This window comes from Heterocephalus glaber, unplaced genomic scaffold, assembly GCF_053883595.1.
Source record: "Heterocephalus glaber isolate CG9 unplaced genomic scaffold, H.glaber_assembly_v1.0 deba00000594, whole genome shotgun sequence".
Taxonomy (NCBI): domain Eukaryota; kingdom Metazoa; phylum Chordata; class Mammalia; order Rodentia; family Bathyergidae; genus Heterocephalus; species Heterocephalus glaber.
This window is the reverse complement of record NW_028258151.1, coordinates 15970341-15987223: the sequence shown is the minus strand read 5'-3', so window position 1 is coordinate 15987223 and position 16883 is coordinate 15970341. Positions and strand designations below refer to the sequence as shown.

The window sequence follows — 16883 nt, the reverse complement described above, 5'->3', positions numbered from 1 at the left end:
CCCTCTGCACCATCTTGGTGGCCTGCTACTCTTTGCTTGAATACATACAATGGCAGAGAGCTCACTACTTTCTCCTGTGAGACAACTGTAAAGGTTAGAAAAGTTTTCCTTAGGCCCCGAAGTGCCTTCCTGCAGTGCTCACCCACAGCTTGTCTTCAGGAAGGTGTCTGCTTTCTCCAGCCAATTAAGAGGCATGAAGACAGGGCACTGGGGATTTAGCTCAGTGGTGCTGGTGCCTACCTCGAAAGTACAAGCGTCCCAAGTTCAATCCCCAGTCCTGGTACAAGAAGCATGAAGACAGTGATGGTCTGTCATCCCTCCCCAAAATGGCCCCATCTCTTCACCTAGGCTTACCACAGTCTCCTGACTCTTCCTTGTTCTGATTTCTCCTGTCAGTTCAGACCCTGCTAGGAATGTGGTGCTCAGCCCAGGGCCCAGTGAATGATCTGTAGACAAGGAGTAAATCGCACAGGCTGCAAAGGGACAGTCTCCCTTAAAGAATATGGGGCTGAAGCTAAGTGGCACAATACTTGTCTAGAATGCATGAAACCCTGCGTTTGATCTCTAGCACTGCAGAAACAACAGAAAAACCATGGCATCTTTCCACCAAACCATTCCACCTTTTCAGTAAAAATGAAAGCCAGGCTAATTTTGGCAGCTGGCACAGGTGAAATTTGTAGTCAGCTAAGACCCTACATCCTTTCCATCCCAGTTACATCCAGCTGGGTCCTCCTTCTTCTTCCCCTTCTCTTTCTTCCTCCTCTTCCTCTATCTCTTCCTCTTCTTTTTTTTGAGATAGGGTCTTGCTATGTAGTTCAGGCTGATCTTGAACTCACTGTGTAGCCCAGGCTGGCCTCAAACTGACAGCAATCCTCCTGCCTCAGCCTCCTGAGTGCTAGAATTATAGACATGCGCCACCATGCCCAGTTTCTTTGTTGTTGTTGTTGTTGTTGTTGTGTTTTGGTACTGGGAGTTGAACTTGGGTCCTTGCGCTTGTGCAGCAGGTGGCGAAACCACTGAGCTAAATCCCTGGCCCCAATGCCCAGTTTCTTCATGATCTTGTGCTTTTGCCAATTGTTTTTTTCAGATAGTTAATATGATCCAGCATTCAAAAGGATTGGTGGTAGAGTGGTGAGCATAGCTGCCTTCCAATAGGTGTAAACACATTTGCAACAAAATGCAGTTATCTCCTTAGCCTCCCAGCATCCTGCCCCAGAAGCAATTGCTGTTATCAGTTTCTTGTGTCCATTGATTATATTGCTTGTTCAGTGTATTTATCCTTGTCAGTTTTAGCTGTCAGTTTTCCTTCAGGCTTGAGGTCTTTTGCATTTGGTATCTGTCTTCCTCCAGCCCTCACATTGGCCCCGTCTTCCAGGGGTGTCCTAGATGCTATTTGATAAACCTACTTATGTGCTCCATTGTGACTGCTTCCCATCTCCCTGCATGTTGGGTCCATAGGGAGGAAGGAGAACATGGAGCCAGGGGACCTTTTCTGCCTGTGAGACTGGGTTTCAGAATCCTGTGGGAAAGAACCTCGTTGCAGGTCTCTCCCTCTGAGACTGGGATGCAGTAGTGAGTCCCGAGCACCAATTTTAAAACTTCAGCAATGTAGCTGGGTGTGATGGTGTACGCCTATAATCCCAGCACTTTGGGAGGCTGAGAGAGGAGGATTGAAAGTTCCCACCCAGCCTGGGTAATTTAGAATTTAGTCATTCCTGTTTTAAAATTTAAAAATTTTAAGAAGACCTGAAGGTGTAGCTCAGTGAGAAGACCCTGGGTTTAGTCACCAGTATAGCAAACTAATGAAACAAAAAACAAAAATTAAAAAAACCCATCAGTAGTGCTTGTGATGTGCATCCTAAGTTGAAAGTTACCTTTGTTGTTGTTGTTGTTTTGATTTTTGGGACAAGGTCTCACTATGAAGTTCAGGCTGGCCTGGAACTCACTATGTAGCCCAGGCTGGCCTCAAACTCAAGGTGATCCTCCTGCTTCAGGCTCCCGAGTGCTGGGATTAGGGATTATAGTGTGCCACCATGCCCAGCTGAAAGTTACTGTTTTAATATCTTTTACGGTTGAGGAAACTGAGGCCCAGAGAAAGGAAGCAGTTGTACCAGATAAGAGAGCAGGGCTCAGCCCTGCTGTTCTTGGGCAGGTTAGGCTCCTAGTGACCACTATGGCCTTTTCGAATCTAGTGTCCAGGTCAATTTTGTCCCTGAAAATGTGTGTAAGGGGGACTGACTACATGGAGCAGAGGTCTGGGAAATGAGGACAAGTTATGTGTTCAAGCTGTGCAAAGCGAAGGTGCTCACACCCTCAACAAGGAGCTGGAGGCAGGTGCACCCAGAAGTAGAGCACTCCTACACAAGGCTGTGCTTGCAGTCTGTGCCCTGCAGGCAACACACCCAGGTGCAAAAGCACACCTGCTGTCCTCCTTCCCAGTGCTTTCTTATTGTCAAATAAAGGAACACATTCCTTTTATTACCTTTTCTTAGGCAAACAGAGAACAACGTTTCAATCTTCCTTTGAGAGAAGAGTTTTCAATCTCACTTTAAGGCTTTTGCTAGTACTTTGCTCCGGCCTTTCTGCTAACTTCCTACATTTCCTTTTGTGCTTCTCCCTAGGCACCTGCCCAATCTCCCTGTGTGCCTGGGGAAGGAAGGATCGGTCCTTTCCCTTCTCACAGTCCTATCATGCTTTCAGTGCTTAACCTTGTGCGTGGTCACCCTTTTCAGCCACTGTTACTTCATTCTGCTCTGTCCAGCGCCTCTCCAGCAGCTGCTGGTCTCCTGCCAGGCTGCTGATGGGTGCTCAATAAATGGAGAATAAAGGAAGAAATCAGTGCTTGATGGTGATTCAGCTCCTTCTGGCATTTTCTGCAGTGCTCAGCAGCCCCCAGGCCCCTGTTCATGCTAGGGAAGTTGTTCTTGCTGTGTTAAATATTATTGTATTCTTGGAAGCATTTAAATATTTTTTTCTTCAATACTGGGAATTTAATCCAAGGCTTTTGGATGAGCTACAGCCTCTTTTTAAAATTTTGAATCAGGGCCAGGCATGGTGGTACACATCTGTAATCCTAGCACTCAGGAGGCTGAGGCAGGCAGATCACCACTAGTTTGAGGCCAGCCTGAGCTACATAGTGAGTTCAAGGCCAGCCCTATTTCCATAGTAAAACCTTATCTCCAAAAAAACCAAAAACATATTTTTGGAGGCAGGGTCTTGATAAATTGTCCAGGCAGGGCTCAAACCTGTAATTCTGTTGTCTCAGTCTTCTGAATTACTAGGATTACATACACCACCAGACCTAGCTGAAATATACTTTCTTACATTATTCTTTTTCCTCTGGTATTTCCTGCCTTTCTTTTTTTTTTTTTTTTTTTGGTACTGGGGATTGAACTCAGGTCCTTGCGCTTTCACAGCAGGCAGCCAAACCACTGAGCTAAATCCCCAGCCCCTTTCCTGTCTTTCTTTTGAAGAGATGGGAAGCACTTTCTCCTAGGACTTCCTATTTGAAACCTCAGTGGATTGACCCATAAGTACTTAAGATTGCCACATCCAGCCCAGCCTGGGAAACTTAGTAAGATCCTGTCTCAAAATAAAAACTTTTTAAAAAAGATAATATCTCTCCTTCCTGAGGACCCTGTTCTGCCATGGACACCCTTGCTTGTCATTTCTTTGTGCTGTTGGGCCAAGATCAAGCCTGCTCAGAGATCTCCTGAGAGGCCCCTTGTTGTAATCCTGGCAGCTACGTGGCAGATCTCCACCTCCCCTTCTTTGTAGCCTTCCAGCCAGGCTAGAAGATTCCTGTCCTGCTTAGTAGGTGGGAACACCAGGATCAGACTCAGCAAAGATCAAAGCTGTGTCTTTTCATTTGCCAGCTGTGTGGCTTTTGTGGCATCCTGTATTTTATCTGTTTCTTCATCTGTAAAATGGGCTCTTAATGCCTACCTTGTTGGGTCATGGAGAAAACTAAATAAAATGACACCGTTTTCACAGTAAGCCTTGTAAGTGATAGACACTATTCCTCATAGCTATTTATTATTATCATCACCAAAAGCTTACTATGTGATAGACCTTATCCTGGGGAGTGTGGGGGGCAGCCCTTGTTTATAGCAATACTGGGAAGCAGCCATTTTGAGAATGAAAATGCTTGACAGACAAGGGAGCAGAAGGTGACATTGACAGGAGAAACCTGCATGGTTAGGGTGGAAGGATCCCAGCTGGCAGGGGTGCTATCCTACATGCCAGGGAAGCCCAGGTCTCTATCTCTACCAGAATTCCCCCTCAGCTCCAGCCAGACTCTTATATTCAACTTGCACTTGGAATGGTGCACATGGCCCTAGCCCTAGACCACGCTTGCCATCTCCTGTCCAGAGCTCCTACAGGGACGTCTCACCATCTGCTCACTGCGCACAGCACATGGCCAATCTTGTCCTTGCCTCTCTCTCTTTCAGCCCCATTTTCTAACCAGCCTTCCAAACCTGTTGATTCAGTTGTTTACTTTTCTCCAAACCTTCTACCCTTTCTCTTTAATCTATGTCCTCATCACATTGCTTCTAAATTGCTGCAACAGTCTTTGAACTTGTTGCCCGGTTTGGATCTGATCCTGTATCCTCCTGTGTGCTGTAGCTAGGTGAGATTCTCTGCCTGAAACCCTTTATCTTCTCCCTGTTATCTCAGGATCAAGGGCGCAATCCTCACTCTGGCAAAGATAGTCATAATAGCCACAAGGTCCTTCTGCCCTATCCACCATCCACATCGCCTGCTAGGGGCACTGAGCCACATGTGGTTCTCAGAATAGGCCATACTCCCTCTTGTCACTGCTTCTCTGTGTCTAGAACATTCACCTTGTCAGCTGTTTCTAAGATGCCACTCAGGTGTCATTTCTTTTTGGACATCTTCTTGGACATCTCTCCCTCCAGGCTGGGTTAGGTGCCCTTCCTGAATGCTCCCATGCAATCTGTCACTTGGTGTGGTCATTATCTTCTTGTCACCTATGCTAGCCTTAGAGTTTCTGTGTGAGGGTACAACCATATAGGTGTCTTTGTTAGCACAGCTGAGACAGGGACTGATCCACAGCAGGAACCTTTGTGCATGTGGTGGGTTGACATGCTGTGTGTGGAGAGAGATATGAAAAATGGATTTGAAATCTGGTTCCTTGCCAGGCATGGTGGGTTGCACCTGTGTTTTCAGCACTTGGGAGGGTGAGAAGAAGGATTGCTTTAACCCAGACATTTGAGAAAAGCCTGGGCAACATAGCAAGGAAGTGAGGAAAAGGAAGAAGGCATCGGGGCTCCTCAGCTGATCTGGGAGTGTTGGGTAAGCTGCACTCATTTGTTGAGTCAGCCTCTTGGGAAGATATAGAAAGCAGAATAGACAGAGATTGATGTGGGTGGGGAGCAGGGTCCCTGGAGGATGACTTTGGTTTCAAGCTTGAGTCACAGGATGGATGCTGGTGACATTTATTAAGCATGGGGAGGCCAGGCATGGTGGCACACACCTGTAATCCCAGTACTTGGGAGGCTGAGGCAGGAGGATCGCTGTGAGTTTGAAGCCAGACTGGGATACAGAGTGAGTTCAAGGCCAGCCTGCACTGCAAAGTGAGAGCCCATCGCAAAAATACCAAACCAAACCAAACCAAACACCAAAAAACCAAAACCAACCAACCAAATAAACACCCAAAAACAAACATATCAAGCATGAGGAGACTGGGGCTCAGCTTTGGCCATGTGAGGTTTGAGATGTCTGTAAAGATTCACATCACCAAGTAAGTAGTTGATATAATTCTAGAACTGGGTGGGGAGGCTCTCTGACCCCATTCTCGGAGGGAGCAGCAGCAGTGATGTCATAGGGTGCTCTGAAGACTTGATCAATGAAACAAACCCTGTGAAGTGCTCAGCAAAGGCCTGGCTTAAAGACAATGCCTGGTGGGAGACAAAATAGCTATTAATGCTGACAGTCCTTGGACACAGCAGTGAGGTGATGAAAGAAGTCCTTTAAAATATTATTCTGAAATCTCCTGCACAAAGTCTCAAATGTGCACTATGAAACACCTGACCTGTACTTCTCAAAACTGTCAAGAGTGAGGCTAGGGATGTAGCTCAGTAGTGGAGCTCTTGCCTTCTATGTATAAGGCCCTGGGTTCAATCCCCACCAAGGTAAATAACACAAAAACAAAACAAATCTCATCAAGGTAATCAAAAATACAGATTAAAAAAAATCCAAGATTTTACAGGCTAGAGGAGCCTAAGAAGACAGAATGATGTCATGTGGTATCTTGGGTGGGATTTTGGTTTTTTTTGTTTTTTCTTTTTTGCAGTGCTGGGGATGGAACCCTGGGCTTCGTGTATTCTTATATGCTAAGCAAGAGCTTTATGCTGAGCTCCAGCTTCAGCCTTTGGATGGAATTCTGGAATGGACAAAAGAAAACTAAGAAAATCTAAGTAGTCCATGGACTAGGATTAATAATAATGCTTCACTATTGGTTCATTATTTGTGACAAACGTACCACACGTATGTAACATGTTCATAATAGGGGAACAGGAGGCAGGACACGCAGCCACTCTGTACTATCTTTGCAACTCTTCTGTAAACCTACAGGTATTCTAAAACTTAAAAATTTTACTGATGGCTGGGGATTTAGCTCAGTGGTGCTGCTGCCTGTCTCTCAAGCTCATGGTCCTGAGTTCGATCTTCGGTACAAAAAAAAATTGTTTTTTTACTGAAATTATCTGGGTGTGGTGGCACATGCATAACCAGCTCTTAGGAGGCTGAGAGGTGAATGAGCGTATAGCCACATAGACCTGGACATAGGAACAGGATGGCAAGATGAATAGTTTGTGCAAGGGGCCTAAGGCAAAGTGTCCCTGAGGACAGGAGGAGGAGCCAGGGAGGAGGGGAAGAGATCAAGATGCTCTTGGAGGCTAGGTCAGGTGGGCCCTGTAAGTTACGAAGGGGGCTTTGGAGTATATTCCTTGTGAGACCAGAAGCCATTGGATAGCTTGGCTCAGCAGTTTAACAGGATCAGGTCAGCCTTTTTTTAAGAGTCTCTCTGATTATCGTGTGGAGAATAGAAGGACAGGAAGAGCAGGGTGGAAGCCCAGTGGGGATCAGGAGGCTTCTATGATATCCAGATAAGAGAGAATCAGCCATGAGAGGGGTGTAGAGCTGCAGGGTTCTGGGTTTGTCTTGAAGGGAAAGCCTGGGATTTGCTGATCTATTGAATGTTGGGTACGAGAGGCAGAGGAATCAAGGAAGATGCCAGAGATTTTGGCCTCAGCAACTGGAGAATGGAGTTTCCATTTGTAGGAGAGGTCTCCGCGAGGGAGCATACTTCACACTATAAGGCACAGGGAACTCTTTCTAGGACTAAAGGTTGGGGAGACAAGAGGCTGGAAAGGCAGAGCCCTAAGTTTTCTAGGGTTCCCAGGCTGGGAGCTGAGGGGGCTGCAGAAGGGGAGGCCCAGTGGGAGCAGCTAGTGGGCTGATTAGAGAGAGGCTTGAGGGAGTGAGTACCAGCATGTTTATCACAGGCTGCTAGGGAGAGGAGGTAAGTATCTCTTGGATTTGGCGAACCCAGTCATCAGTAACTCTGGCAATGGCTTTCTGTAGGGATTTTGAAGGAAAAAGCCTGAAGGAAATGGAGGAAGGGGGGAAGCAGATAGCCCTCTAGAAGTTTCACCTCATGGGCTGTCAGCTCTGCTGTGTCAGCGCCCACATCCTTTCCAGCTTGAGGCAGGATAGGTTCTCCTGGTGCTTCCTCTTGGCAGTATGGTAGCACCCTTATTCAGTAACTTGCAGGTGGAGAGCACATGGTTCTTTCTGGGCCACTTTTGTCTTGCTCATTGGCTTTAATCTGGCTTCTCTTCCTTGGGAAGACAGATGACACTTCCATCTTCCAGACTCATTAGTTTGTGGGGCCACACAGGTGGGTTACAAGGACATTCAACATTAGAACATCTGGCCACAGGGATTGGAGATGCCATCTGAGGCTAGTGACCGGCTGCCTTACTTGGCTCCCTTGCAGCTGTACCTTGCAGGGTGAGAACACCAGCCACTAGCCCCCCTCCCCCATCCCAGCACTTCTTTTAGGGAGCCTCTGTATTGGGAGTAGGGGACACCTGGCATGGGGCACAGGGATTACAATGGTTTTCCATCCTGAGTCAAGGACTGGCAGAAAAGTGAACTCAAAAGATGGACCCCAGACAGCTCTAAGCCCTTTTCGTGCCTTTGCCCTGGGAGGCATGTTTAGGGATGGTGGGTCTGTCGGGAGCAATGCTACATAATTTTAGGGAAAAATCATTTGGTTAGGCCTAGTTCTCCTGCCTGCAGCCCAGCTATGGCATTCCGAGACATAATTCCATTTTGGCCTCCGGTCACAACTGAGACCTCAAGGATCCAGTGATGCTGTGATTCTCCGGGACAAGATTACACCAGCGGGAGACATTCTGGGAGGAACCAAATCTTCATCTGCATAGTTCCTCATTGTTCTTGGATCCGGGCCCCCTCCCACAGTCTTTTGTTACACTTTATCCCAGTGTGAGGTACTGAACTCTCTGCATTTCATTTGTTACATTTGTTTTCTCCCAATGTACTGAATAAAAGGTGCTGCAAGCTCGGGGTCTTTTGTCTTTGCTGTCCAGAGCAGCACTGATCAGGCCCAAAGCTCAGCTTCTTCTCCAAGTCTCATTTGCCTTGTGCTGCAGTGGCTCGCAGGAGACTAGGACTTACTGCAGAGGTTCTAGTAATGTCCCCCTTCCCTGTTCCGTACATGGGTCCTAGAGAAAAATGGGATTTTTTTTTTTTTTTTTTGACACAAGGTCTTGTTATGTAGCCCAGTCTGGCCTCAGACCTGTGGCAATCCTTCTGCCTCACACTCCCTAGTGCTTGGATTACAGACATGTCCCACCACACCGAGCTGAAAATTGGGATTTTGGGCCAGGGATTTAGCTCAGTGGTTCCGGCACCTGCCTCGCAAGCGCAAGGTCCCGAGTTCTATCCCCAGCCCCCTCCCCCCCCCAAAAAAAGAAAATTGGGATTTTGATGGGGGAATATCATTCCTGTTTTTGACCTCTGCCTGCCACATATAGAGCAAATTATCTTCATGCCTCTGTCTCCATCATAAAGAAAATAGATTTTACTTTTCCACCCACATTCCTAGTTGATTCTGAATGGAGATGGGGCAGACAATTCTGGTGACACAGTGAAAGGTGCAGAAGCCCAGGAAGTTGGTAAGAAATCACCAGTTTATTGAATGAAAAATTCAACACACTCATCCTCCCTCCCACCCCCCTCCACTCGCAGGACCAGGAGATGCCCTGGACAGCAGGGCCAGCTGAGGGGAAGGGCTGGAAGGTCTTGGAAGGCATGAAGAATGGGAAGAATACTTTCAAACTGAAGTTCTGTGCCACAGCTCTTGGAGAGCACTGAGAGGGTGATGGAGAAGCTCTGGAGATGCCAGCCTGTATGGAAGTGGGCCAGCTCTGCACCGTCCTCAAGTCCTCAGCCCCTTTTGAGGATACTGACGCTGACCGGGAGGGTGGAGAGGGGCTGAGATCCATCCACAGAGAGCTGTGGGCAGTTAGGGAGCAGCAGAAAAGGGGAGACAAAGAACACAGGAAGGGAGACTCATGGCTGGTGGCCTGGGGTCACAGACATGTGCTGGGGATCTGCCTCCCACCTCTCTAGGCTAGGTAGAGCTGTGCTGGATGAGAGGCTGGGAGGCAGAAAGAGGAACATCACCAGTAGGGGAGGAAGGACAGGACCTGTGCACAGGGTGAGTCACACGAACAACCAAGGGAGTGACCATGCAAAGAACCAAAGAAACACTCAGGACTCACGACATCTACAGGGACCTGGGATGGCAGGAAGTCATGCAAGGGGAAGAATGGGAAGGCCCCATCATTCCAAAAACATACTTTGTCACTTGGTTGCCCCCTTAACCTCCACTGGGAAGCTGTAGAGCAGGCAGAGACCACCCCAGGTGTGAGAAGAGGGCCTGCCTCTATCGACTATGGACAGGGTGAGTGGCATGTGGCAGCAGGGCCTTAGAAAATGAGTCTGGTGGTCAGGGTGGGGCTGGGGAGGGCTGGGGACTCCCTCTGTGGACTAAAATTCCTGGTTTCCTCTTTCTAGAAAAAGAACTGGTACCACAAGGGGAAAGAGGTGGAGAGCTAGATGAAGGAAGTCCCGGAGGACTCAATTCCAAGGATTATGGGCACCAGAAGGCAGAACCAACCTGCTCTGGGCCTGGAGCAGGAGGGAGGAGAATGAAGGAGAGGGAGGGAGGAAGGACAGTAGGACTAGGCAGTGGGGTGGGGAGGGTAGCGTCCCCAGTGGCAGTGTCCTTCAGGACTAGGCATGTGAGAGGCAGGCTCCAGTGCCAGAAAGGGGTGCTGGGCCGGGCCTGCTGGCCTCCCCCTGCCCGCAGGCAGTGAGGCTGGGTGGCAGTGCCAGGAGGGAGAGTGGCTGGGAGGCAGGGCCTCAGGTGGTCTTGCTGCCACTGAAGAGTCCCACTGGAAAGTGCTTGACATGCGTGGGCCACTGGGCTGCCAGCTGGAAGAATTTGATGTCACTCCACTCGACACCATCGATGGACACTGGGGGCAACAGGAAAAGAAGAGGTGATGGGGCTGCTGGGGCCCCGTGGGGAGCACCAAGACCCCTCCCTCATCCACCATCACTGTCACCACACCTCTCAACATGGTCTGCTGCTGCTTGGCGGAGCAGATGAGGCGGCTGATGCCCTCGATGACCTGGCTCTTAGAATCCACTTCCTTTTCCCGGGGTTTCTTGCTCAGGAAGATGGTGGGAACTACAAAGTCAGAAGGAACCACCCCTGTCTGTCACAGCCTGGGAAAGCCACCCTCACCTTCTTGAGGAGGGGAGTAATTTGTAAAAAGCCTGCCCTCCTCCCATGCTTCCTAGCTCTGGCCTGGGTCAGGATTAGCAAGTTCCTACGTGACTTGGGGAAAGATTCTGAACGTCTCCCTTGGCCTATCTATATCTGCATAGGGAGGACCTGGAGCCAGATGGTCTCTGAAGTCTCTCCCAGCTAGAATGTTCCAAGCATCTCCAGGCAGGGCCTACTTCCCTGGCCGGGGTGAGCTGAGCCAAGTCTGAGAAAGAAATGCTGGGGTGGGGAGGTTTGCACTAACCCTGCCCCATGGATGCCAGAGTGCTCCCTGCATACTCCTCCTTCAGGAAGGAGGCAAGAGTGGGGAGCATACTGCTAAGCTGATGGTTCTCCGGCAAGTCCCTGAACTGCAGTCCATGGTTTTGGCTGTGGGACTGGCACAGCCCCTGCCTGAGCCCGTAGGGCACTCTGCAAATGCTTGCTCAGGAAGCAGCACAGCTGTTTCGTGAGTACCTGCAGGAGCAGGGTACAGGATCACACAGCTGTTCAGATGCACAGCTGGGGTGGCTAGAATGGTGGCAAGTTGCCTGGACAGCAGTCTAGGTGTGAGGATTCCTGCCTCACTCTCAAGCCAAGACCCAGAACCACCCTCTACTCTTGCCTCCCATGCTTTAAGCCACCCTTCTTGTCCAGAAGGACTGTGTTCCCCTAATTCTAAAGACAGCTAAGTCCTTCTGCTCATGAAGCCTCTCTGGAGCAGTCTCCAATGCTGGGTGTGAACACTCTGCTCTAGTCATGGTGGCCTTGGGGCTGATTCCCTGATCTACAGTCCATTCCTGAGGGCAGCAGCCGGAAAGGCTCCTTCACTCGGTAACAGTGACTATCTTGGCCCTAAGGTGTTGCTTGCTCAGCAGCTGGGTCCTGAATATCCTGCATTACAAAAGCTATGGCCTTGCCCTTCAGGCAATGGCCTAGGTGGGCCCTGGGCCAATCATGTGGCACATGTACTAACACATGTGCTGCATCCAGAAGCAGATTCTGTGTCAGGCCCTGAGAGATGGCAGGGGAAGCCTGGTGGTCCTTGGTCTCCCTTGGACTCAGGTAGCACTTACCTTTCTTGTTCTTCTCTTTGGTGACCACAGTCATTGCCATGGTGCCAGAAAGCTGGGCTTCCCCACCATGCGGCAGGCGAGAAACCTGCACTGAGCGGAAGACGCTCTTGAGGGTGTTTTTGGAGCTGGCATCCCTCTTGTCGCCTTCCCTCCTCCGCTCCCCAGGGTGGCCTAGCCAGTAGTCCACCTGGAGGCCAATCACGTCCCCATATGGACTATTGGGGCTCCTAAAGAAGGGCGACAGAAACAAGAGGTCAGCTTTGCCCTTGGTATCCAACTACATGGGCCAGGTAGGGGCCAGCAGGGGACTGTCCGCCTAGGGAGCAGGTCAAGGGGAAGAAGGCAGCTGAGTGGCTCCAATTCCCTCTAGTCACACAGGGTCAGCTCAGGTGGGGGTAGAGAATCAGGCTGCTCTGAGAACAAAGCTAGGAGGGGATAAAGGCCCAAATCGTGGTAAGAGAACCAAACAAAAATGTCATACAGTGAGAGAAGCAGAGAAGGAAGCTTTTTGAAAAAGTGCACACACATACACATGTACACATGTGCACACCAACACACACCCAGTGAGCAAGGCCGGGGCCGCGAGACAGCAGGCAGGAGAAGGCAGCAGGCAGGGGCAGAAGCACCGCCCCACAGCTCCAGAGCAGCCTTGGGAGCCAAGACCTGACCTGAGCTTTCACTCATGTATGGCACTTTTAGCTGTGATAATTTTAGCTCCCAGGGGTAAAAGGGCTGATGTTTCTTGAAAGGAGGCGTCAGACACAATAGGTACAAGGGCTATGAAAGTCATCTGACTTTTCTTTCTGCCTTGTTTCAGTGGTTCCATTAAAAAAAAACAACCTTAAATTGGATGGGAAAGGAGGTCGAGGTAGGGATTGGTCCCAGGGCCTTCCAAATACATGGTGGACAGAAATCTTTCACATAGGGGACCAAAGAGAAACAGGCTCCTAGAAGCCTGGAACTGCCAGGCAGTACATGGCTGTGTTCCTACACTATCCCTTCCAGACCAATCAGGAGAAGACCATGTCGGACAACAATGTGAAGAGAAAGGAAGAGTGAAGGACACAGACTGTGACTGTAACTCCAGGGTGGGTCTTCTTCAGGGGATATGGCACTGTCATTAGTGCTCTGGAAAAGCCACTGGCCAGTGCTTCCCTTGTGCTACATGGAAAGGAAAGAGGCAAAGGCAGAAGAAAGTGACAAAAGATGCTGTCCTCTGTTCCTGACCATGGGGTGCTCTTTTCTGTCAGGAGTCCTCCCTGCCCTCCCAGGCCTAGCACAAAAGCAGCTTCCTGGCCCTCCATCTAAACTTTAGGTACCTGAGATCCTAAGAGACTGCCCCCCCAATAAGTCATAACTCCCTGCAATCTCAGGGGCAGAGGTCTGCTCCCTCTGCACCACAGGCCCAGCCTGCATGCACACTGAGTGGGCAGAAGGTGCCCACTGCAGCCCCAGAAGTCCTATAGCAAGACGAACACAGCACTGAATAGCCTAGAGGGCTCTGCTGCCCACACTGTCCCATTCGACCTGCATCTCTTCAAGGCCAATGGGCAGCAAGTGTCCTTCCACTTCCACTGTTCAGTGATTTGGCCCTTCTGGTAACCAGACTTTGCATTCTTACCCAGTGTGACTTTTTTTTTTTTGGTACCGGGGATCGATCTCGGGTCCTGAGGGTGATTTTTTAAGGCCAGTATGCTGTGCCAGGAAAGTGAGTCAGGTTGCTGGACCCTGATGGGAGGACATGGCAGGATGGACAGGTATGGACAAGAGCCTTACCCCATGACGGCAAGGGTACTGCTCATGGACGGGGAGGAGGGAGGGGTGGCTGTGGCATCTCGGCTTAGGCCAGAGCTGGAGGGTGGTGATGTAGAGGGCACGGTAAGGCTGACCACAGGTGAATCGTCCCCGTCGCCTGTCAGGGGAACAAACACAGTCAGCCAGAGGCAACCATCCCTGGTCTGTTGGTGGCAGGGAGCCAGGTTCTTTCCTGCTGGGCCCCAGGCTTCTGTTTCTCCTCCCCACACACCCAGGGTGAGGCCCACATCTTCCTGCTCATGTTGCTCCCCAGCATAGCCAAGGCCTTCAACCAGTTGGTCCAGGGAAAGACCAGAAGGCACCACCCTCACCCCAGAGAAGCAAAGGAGCCTGGCGCACCTGTAGTGGAGGGTGAGTCTTCAACCAGGCCTACCTTCACCACCTGCAGGAAGGAAGGACACATTAGGTCCTCCATCAAGGCACGTGAGCAGATCCAACTGGAAACAGAGGGCCAGCAACACAACCTTTACCACATGAAAAATTTTTTTTTTTGAGACAGGATCTCATTATGTAGTTCAGACTGGCCTTCAACTCTCTATGTAGCCCAGGCTGGCCTTGAACTCATAGTAATCTTCCTGCCTCAGCCTCCTGAGTGCTGGAATTACAGGCATGGGCCACCACACCTGGTTTACCACATGACATTTTATTGAAGGCTCTTAGAATCTTTATGTATCTGGTGAAGACAAGGGGTTAACAGATATGGGAAATAAAAAACCCTAGTTCAGGGGCTGGGGTGCAGCTCAGTGGTAGAGTGCATGGTTTGCCACATGAGGCCCTGGGCTCCATGACCAGCACCAAAAAAAGAAAAGCCCAGTCTAAAGAATGAGGTGGGCCCATAACATGTTGTGGGTCTTCTCTGGGGATAAGGGCAAAGCCCATCTTGAGGGTGGGAACCATGTCAGTGTCCTGATCTCATTTCTTCTACAATCTTGTGGGTAGTGGGGCTAGGAAGCAGAACCATCTCTGTCACTATGGGTGTGTCTTATGGCTGACCATGCTCAGTGCAGTCAAGTCTTGAATGAGCAAGCTGAAGGTGCTGACATCAGCCTTCCCCTTTCTGCCTTCCTGGAATCAGGAATAGCCATGTTGGGAACCTCAGGAATTTCAGATTCCCCATAGAGAATTCTAGAAAGGGGGTCTTCAGTAGCCAGAAAAAGATGCACCTAGAAACAGACTTGATCTAAGTTCCCTGTGGTTGGAATGGCAGGTGGGTCTTGTGCCCAGGTGCATGGGTCAGCCCTGGGCGGAGGAGCAGCTGGGCTTGGAGCTGCTAGAGCAGAGACCAGTAGGTGATCCCCTGCAGGCTGCCTAGAGCATGGCTGCCATTCAGACCAGAGGAATAAATCAGCACCCTGGGCTTCCTACATGTAGCTGCCCTCTTCCCTAGCTCCCCCAGTAGTTTTTTTTTTTGGTACCAGAGATCGAACTCAGGACCCTGCACTTGCAAGGCAGGCGGCGGAACCACTGAGCCAAACTCCCAGCCCTCCCCTAGCAGTTTGTGAGGCCACTAGCTCCTTTAGCTTTAAAAAATTTTTTTGGGCTGGGGATTTAGCTCAGTGGTACTGTGCCTGCCTTGCAAGCGCAAGGTCTTGAATTCGATCCCTGGTACCAAAAAAAAAAAAAAAAGAATAAAAAAAAAAATTTTTTTGTGGTGCTGAGGATCAAACCAGAGCTTTGGACATACTAGGAAAATGCTCTAACACTGAGCTGTGCCCCTTAAAGCATTTTAAAAAAAATTTCATTTCCTGCTTGACTATGAGGTCAGAGGGAGCAGCAACCTCCAGTTCCATGAAGGGATGAATCAAACAGCCAGTGTAGAGCTGGACACAGTGTTACATGTCTCTAATTCCAGCTACTCGAGAGGCTGAGTCCAGAAGATCTCAAGTTCAAGACCCACCTTGGCAACTTAGCAAGATCTGTCTCAAAATAAAAGGTGGCGGGGATGTGTGTGCTGGGATGTAACTCAGTGGTACAGCATTTACCTACCATGCATATGCCCCTGGGTTCAATCTCCTGTACCACAAAATGAAGCAAAAACAAAACAAAAACTACCAGCCTAGGCAGTGGCCAAAGTTCTGGGGCCTGTGGTGTGGCTGCAGAAGCAGATCCAAGACTAAGCAGGCAGTGACTGCACTGCCAGATAAGCAAGCAGGTGAGGCCAAGGAGGGCTGCTCATTTCCCCGCTAAGATCACTCAGGTCACCCATAGTCTTTGATGTTCAGCAATCAAGAATAGTGGGGAGCTAAGCTGCCCCTCCCCCTCTAAAAGCTATGAGGAATCTTCAAGGAGATTACAGAAAGAGGTACAAGCTGATGTGGAAGGGAAATCAGAATGTCATGTAAGTGGGCATGCAAGTTTTCAGTCCTTTTGGGGGGTGCTCAGTCTTCTCTGGGTGCCAGCTGTCCAGGACAATCTGTGCCTGAGGTCCAGCTGCTGCCAAGGGATGGATCACAGGTTGGTGTCCCTGACACCAAAGACATCCAAGAGATTTTTTCCTTTATTTCAAAATTTACTAATAGAGACTTTTCCTTGACTAAACAGAAGGGAAGTGTCCCTTACGCTCAGTGGCATCTAACACTGAAGGCAAATATCTGATTCTTCTCAAGCATGGTGATGTGTATCTGTAATCTCATCTATTAGGGGGACCGAAGCAGAAGGGCTGCAAGTTCAAGGCCAGGATGGGCAACTTAGTGAGACCCAGTCTCAAAAGAGCTGAGGATGTAGCTTAGTGGTTGAGTATTTGCCTAGCACGTGTGAGGCCTTGACTTTGAGCCCCAGCACTGAAAAAAAAACAAATATTTTCAAACCTCTCTCCAGAATACCATGATTCACTATTTCTGAGGCCACTTCTTCCCTAGAAGCCACTCTCTGGCATCATTCCAGAGGTCCACAAGCTCCAAGTCCAAGGCCTGGTGCAATAAACAGGACACACGAGTGACAAATCTGTGGGATAGTTAATAATTCAGGAAAGGAGGATCCTAAAAGGCACAGCCTAATATGGGTCTGGGCTTTGGGCTTCTCCACCTCAATACTACTGACCTTTGGGGCCACACTGCTTTTCAGTGTGGGGCATCGTGTATACTGCAGGGTGTCCAGCAGCATCC

The 16883-nt window shown here is 49.6% G+C and overlaps 1 protein-coding gene across 2 annotated transcripts in view; it reads right to left on the bottom strand.

Moving 5' to 3' along the window:
* Positions 1-9224: 9224 nt before the first annotated feature.
* Positions 9225-16883, bottom strand: part of Pacs1 (phosphofurin acidic cluster sorting protein 1) — a 190224-nt gene continuing 182565 nt past the window's right edge. For both annotated transcript variants that reach the window (XM_004852334.4, XM_004852335.4), the window contains 5 exons: positions 14119-14161; positions 13741-13876; positions 11965-12191; positions 10691-10810; positions 9225-10595 (listed from right to left, as the gene is read on the bottom strand). In XM_004852334.4, the coding sequence (XP_004852391.1) occupies positions 10480-10595; positions 10691-10810; positions 11965-12191; positions 13741-13876; positions 14119-14161 (642 nt within the window). In that variant the 3' untranslated portion in view covers positions 9225-10479. The remainder of the gene's footprint in view (positions 10596-10690; positions 10811-11964; positions 12192-13740; positions 13877-14118; positions 14162-16883) is intronic.